Genomic DNA, 6,481 nt, shown 5'->3' with positions numbered 1-6,481 from the left:
ATGCAATAATTTACAAATCTCAAAAACTGATATTGTATTCACAGTAGAACATAGACAACATATCAAATGTCGAAAGTGAGACATTTTGAAATTTCATGCCAAATATTGGCTCATTTGAAATTTCATGACAGCAACACATCTCAAAAAAGTTGGGACAGGGGCAATAAGAGGCTGTAAAAGTTAAAGGTACAAAAAAGGAACAGCTGGAGGACCAAATTGCAACTCATTAGGTCAATTGGCAATAGGTTATTAACATGACTGGGTATAAAAAGAGCATCTTGGAGTGGCAGCGGCTCTCAGAAGTAAAGATGGGAAGAGGATCACCAATCCCCCTAATTCTGCACCGACAAATAGTGGAGCAATATCAGGACAATATCAGTGTAAAATTGCAAAGAGTTTGAACATATCATCTACAGTGCATAATATCATCAAAAGATTCAGAGAATCTGGAAGAATCTCTGTGCGTAAGGGTCAAGGCCGGAAAACCATACTGGGTGCCCGTGACCTTCGGGCCCTTAGACGGCACTGCATCACATACAGGCATGCTTCTGTATTGGAAATCACAAAATGGGCTCAGGAATATTTCCAGAGAACATTATCTGTGAACACAATTCACCGTGCTGTCCGCCATTGCCAGCTAAAACTCTATAGTTCAAAGAAGAAGCCGTATCTAAACATGATCCAGAAGCACAGACGTCTTCTCTGGGCCAAGGCTCATTTAAAATGGACTGTGGCAAAGTGGAAAACTGTTCTGTGGTCAGACGAATCAAAATTTGAAGTTCTTTATGGAAATCAGGGACGCTGTGTCATTTGGACTAAAGAGGAGAAGGACGACCCAAGTTGTTATCGGTGCTCAGTTCAGAAGCCTGCATCTCTGATGGTATGGGGTTGCATTAGTGCGTGTGGCATGGGCAGCTTACACATCTGGAAAGACACCATCAATGCTGAAAGGTATATCCAGGTTCTAGAGCAACATATGCTCCTATCCAGACGACGTCTCTTTCAGGGAAGACCTTGCATTTTCCAACATGACAATGCCAAACCACATACTGCATCAATTACAGCATTATGGCTGTGTAGAAGAAGGGTCCGGGTACTGAACTGGCCAGCCTGCAGTCCAGAGCTTTCACCCATAGAAAACATTTGGCGCCTCATAAAATGGAAGATACGACAAAAAAGACCTAAGACAGTTGAGCAACTAGAATCCTACATTAGACAAGAATGGGTTAACATTCCTATCTCTAAACTTGAGCGACTTGTCTCCTCAGTCCCCAGATGTTTACAGACTGTTGTAAAGAGAAAAGGGGATGTCTCACAGTGGTAAACATGGCCTTGTCCCAACTTTTTTGAGATGTGTTGTTGTCATGAAATTTAAAATCACCTAATTTTTCTCTTTAAATTATACATTTTCTCAGTTTAAACATTTGATATGTCATCTATGTTCTATTCTGAATAAAATATGGAATTTTGAAACTTCCACATCATTGCATTCCATTTTTATTTACAATTTGTACTTTGTCCCAACTTTTTTGGAATCGGGGTTGTATGAAATCACTGATAGTACTTTGGACTGAGGTAGAACTTGCATGTGTTAAATGCAATATTTTATATCACAAATATAAGCAATAATAAAATCCATGTGCCTGAAATGAAATGATCAAAAGCAGGACACTATACAAGTCAGGTCAGATTTAATAATTAGATTATGTTCCATTTATCCCAAATTAGCCAATACATGTTTGGTGTCTAACTTTTGCTTCTTTAGTTTACACTGGACCTGCAAGGGTCATGCAGCTGGCAAGTAATGATAGTCTATCTCACCCAAAATGTTTTTCATAATACACACCCAAATGCTCTTGTACTTCCTTTTAAATTACATTAAGTGACAGACCTCCCACATTTGTTTGTAAAATAGCAGGGATAATCTATATAATTTTTTTTGTGTTCAAAGTGGAACTATTATTATCAGTATAATGTCCAGCTTTCAAGTACAATTTAGCCTTCTCAGTTCAAGAGGAGTCAAGAAAGCATGCTATAAGGCAAGAAACCAAGTTGCCAGTGTATAAGTTAAGTAAAACTGAGCCGTCTCTCAAATCTGCAGTTATTCTTTCCCAGTTAGATCTTGAGCTTGGATTACTATTGGGGTGGAGTTTTCTCTGCATTCTTTTTGCTTCCTCCAACCTCTGATATGAGACAGAAGTTGAAGAAGGTGAATGGGTGACTCAGTATAGCCTCTAGGTACAAATCTGTGTGTGCTTGATTTTTTTTTTCTCACTCTCTTACCCTCGGGTGGGTGGGCCAGGCCCATCCTTGCCCCCAGTAGAGCTGGTGCCTTATGGTGGACCGGTGTCCCATCCAGAGTGTATTCATGCCTCATGCCCAGTGTTCTGGATCCACCACAACCCTGACCAGGATAAAGCAATTAATGAATATGAATGGATAAATGAATGAAAAGATGGCTTAACAAGCATTACAGCATTAAACCAATGGTACAAGACATTACTGAAGAACTGGATGCGTGTTAAGAAAGGTATTCACAATGTGTGAGAATTTATTTATGGAAAATAATGACATTTGGCACTGAATGTCCCAGTGCAAATCAAAAACACTGAACAGGTCTTGACATTGCCTACATCAAGTTTTTAATGTAACTTTTGGTAACTATCTAATGTCAAGAGAAACGTTTGAACACCTCATCTCATTATCTCTAGCCGCTTTATCCTTCTACAGGGTCACAGGCAAGCTGGAGCCTATCCCAGCTGACTACGGGTGAAAGGCGGGGTACACCCTGGACAAGTCGCCAGGTCATCACAGGGCTGACACAGAGACACAGACAACCATTCACACCTACGGTCAATTTAGAGTCACCAGTTAACCTAACCTGCATGTCTTTGGACTGTGGGGGAAACCGGAGCACCCGGAGGAAACCCACGCAGGCACGGGGAGAACATGCAAACTCCACATAGAAAGGCCCTCGTCGGCCACGGGGCTCGAACCCGGACCTTCTTGCTGTGAGGCGACAGCGCTAACCACTACACCACCATGCCGCCCATGTTTGAACATATTTTCCTTAGTACAACTTGAAGATCAAAAATCTTATCGCAGATGGCTCAGATGCAAGAACACCTCTGTATATATGAGTTAATTAAATATGACTCAAAATTGTCTTTATTGTTTTATTCTTGGAATTGTTTTCTGTACTTTTGTTAATCTCTGCTTTGTAGGTAAAATGATTTATAGATAAACAGCATTTTTAATTTTGGTACTTTGTTATTCAAACATCCATCCATCCTCTGTCGCCACTTCTCCTGTTCTACAGGGTCGCAGGCAAGCTGTAACCTATCCCAGCTGACTGTGGGCGAGAGGCGGGGTACACTGCCTCTCAAACATGTATTTACCAAAGGACATTATGTTGTGTCCCAAAACTCAACCTAATTTCATCTGTTTTCATGTCATAACAAACAATTCCCACTATCATTCATGGTTAGTATAATTTTTGGACATATATGCATTTATTGTTAATGTCAGTCTCAGTGCTGGAATATTCCTGCATGGAATAGGTTAGTGTTTTTCCCTGGTGCATGTAACAAGTCCATATTTAATTTGTTTAACCGACTCACCCCAAGCCCTGTTTTACTGTCTTTATCCACCATTAACTGAATTAACCTTTTAGCATTTATGATGTATTTTGAATTTGGAGTTAGTCAAATTGTGGATCAGGGGACTTGTAAAAAGCGATCCCAAATACTTTCAACATGACCTCAACATTCTCAAGACCAAGTTTAAAAAATTCCATTCAGAGGTATGTCTATATGTAGATCAACTGGACACAGACATAATAACTAAAGAGACCCGACATACAGTATGTCTGTTCTAACTACAGCACATGCCAAATTGCTTTATTCCTCTTTTATATCACACAAATTTGCCAATTATTACCATTTTTAATTTATAAATGAACACATACTTTTTATCCATTTATAGTTATGCATAATGTTCATGGCACAAAATAGTAAAAAAAAAATGCGGCTGATCGTGTAGGTCATCAGTCCTGAAGATTTTGCCATGGTGGAAAAATTACTGATATCTTAAAAGTGCTGGCACTGGAGAACCCTTCCATGAATGCATCATTACAGAGAACTTCATATCCATGACTGTATGTTTTCCTTGTTAATTAAGAAAAGGGTTTTGTTTTGTTTGTTTGTTTTTTGTTTTTTAAATCTGTTTATTAGACTTAGATGATGGTGGAGCATCTACCATTAAACTCCCTGTGAGTAAACTGTTACTATTGATAGTTACTAGATGATATCGTATTAAAATAAGTGCGTTAATATGAATCTGACAGAACATTAAACAACACCTTCTAACCAATCAGATTCGAGTAGATAGAGAATATACACTGTCTTGGTCTCACTGGCTATCTTTCGGCTTAACTCAACAACTCCAGCCATGTTTTTAAAGGCTTGATCTACAAAATAAGAGTAACCAAGTGCAAGTAAGGGTTTGGCATTGGTCTATTACAAAAACCTTTATGTGTTGAATCAAATTTGTTGGGGCAAAGGAAATCCTAAACTGTGCAGTTATCTTAACCAGCCTTTTAAACCATGTACATTTGAATTATTATTAGAATTCAAGGTAAGAAAACGGGACTCTGTTTTGCCTCTCAGTCCAATATCACTTGTCCTCTTCACCCTCCTCTTGAGAATCAGAGTTGAGTTTGGAGACATTTCCATCCTTCCATGTAACTATAATGTCACCAGGTTTCAGCTCCTCGGTCTCACTAGCTCCCTCCAGTGGTGCCTTGCTGTCTAGTTGTCCATCTTGTGTTTGGCCAGTGTAGGAGTCGTTGTCCTCCTTGATCTCAGTGATGACTTGAAGCTTCTCCATTTCCACTTTCATTGTGGCAGGATATGCAGCAATGGTGGTCTTGTACTTGGCTATTTCTCTCCGATGTCTGCAAAAAAAATTCCTATTATTTACCTATTTTTTTTTACAGATGTACTCAGTAGATTCATTTTCACTTAAAGGCCATAGGCAAAGGTTTTAAATTTATGCACGTTTGAAACTTTATATGTTAAAAAACCCTCTGTAATTTTCTTCTGGTCCCAAGAAGTATTGTTAATAAGTAATAATTAAAATAAGTTAGAATAAGTTAGCGCGGATTGCGGTGAATTTCTGCTCGGCACGTGACGTCATTCAAGACAAACGAATCGCTTGAGTTGAGTCCACTTCTGTTTATTTGCATTGACGTTCGACTTGAGTGCAGACGTGCGTTTGGGAATTTCCAAAGAAAAAACATGCCTTATTGTTGCGGAGTGAACTGTAACAACGGGACTGGTTCAGGAAGAAGTTTTTACTTTTTTCCGAGAGAGTGGAGAGGCGGAGAGAGTGGATTGTGCACGTGAAGCGAGAGGGTTGGCAGTCGGGTAAATACGCCACTCTGTGCTCCGATCACTTTTTGAAGAATCCCCATCTGTTGGAGAGTTTAGGTATCAGTGTTGTACAGAGAAGGCTCAAACCTGACGCTGTTCCAACAAAATTCGAACACAAAATCAAGCAGTCAAAGAAGAAACGGACCAGCAACGTTCAAGCAAAAAGGAGAAGATTGGAGGTAAACATTTTACCTATGCTTGCAATTGACAAGTCAAGAATCCTGAGGGATCCTGTACAGTCATTGTGGAAATGAGACAAAAGGAATATTTCCTCGCTTAGAGTAGGCTATAAATAGTATAATGCCGCGGATGGCAGGCTACTGTAATGTAGCCTACCGGCACACTGTCAAGTAATCGTTACCTATATCCACTAGGGAGGGCGGTTTAATTATTCTTCAAAAGGGCTCTTATTTAGTATTACAACGAAAGTAAGAATTTATCATAACTACCAGGATAAATCGTTTGGGCGCAAGTCTTGTTGAGGTCCGGGGTCACCGCGATCAAAGTAGGCCGAGTCGCCGTCTGATTACGAGGCCGCACGGTCAAACCAGTGAGCCATATTCACCGATTGCTTCGCAACAGCCATAGGTTCATACATATGTGGTTTCACCTCTCGATATTTAATTTGGAGAGTTCCTACTTCAAAATCGCTATCGCTTTCAGACATTTTACACAATCTCTCACGACCAAAGTCCATACACGTGTGCTTGGTTCACAAGTAAACACAGAACTGTTCCCAGTCTGTTTGCCTTGAATGACATCACGATGACAGTCCCATGGTGGTAAAAGTGTGCATAGGTGAGATGTAAACAAATCTTCGGAACTTGCGTAAACCAGTATACCGTTTTATTCAATTTTAGGGTGCAAATTAGACACCAGGAAGATTGAATTCACTTTTTGGGTCATTCTTCTAGAAAATTAAGTTGATATTCTACGTTCCACCTCTGACCCTTGCCTATGACCTTTAAGACCTTTTTCTCTAAAGCCCAGCCTTTAGCGTGTGATCAAGGCATTAATTTCTCAATGCAGTAAATTCATTGTGCTTGCAG

The 6,481-nt window shown here is 39.8% G+C and overlaps 1 protein-coding gene across 1 annotated transcript in view; it reads right to left on the bottom strand.

Annotated features, from left to right (window-relative positions):
- Window positions 1-3,867: 3,867 nt before the first annotated feature.
- Window positions 3,868-6,481, bottom strand: part of si:cabz01068815.1 (solute carrier family 51 subunit beta) — a 36,511-nt gene continuing 33,897 nt past the window's right edge. Inside the window, exon 8 of the mRNA XM_060941084.1 lies at window positions 3,868-4,954. Coding sequence (XP_060797067.1) covers window positions 4,675-4,954 — 280 coding nt within the window. The 3' untranslated portion in view covers window positions 3,868-4,674. The remainder of the gene's footprint in view (window positions 4,955-6,481) is intronic.

This window comes from Neoarius graeffei, chromosome 15 (genome assembly GCF_027579695.1).
Source record: "Neoarius graeffei isolate fNeoGra1 chromosome 15, fNeoGra1.pri, whole genome shotgun sequence".
Lineage (NCBI taxonomy): Eukaryota > Metazoa > Chordata > Actinopteri > Siluriformes > Ariidae > Neoarius > Neoarius graeffei.
This window is presented reverse-complemented; position numbering and strand designations above follow the sequence as displayed.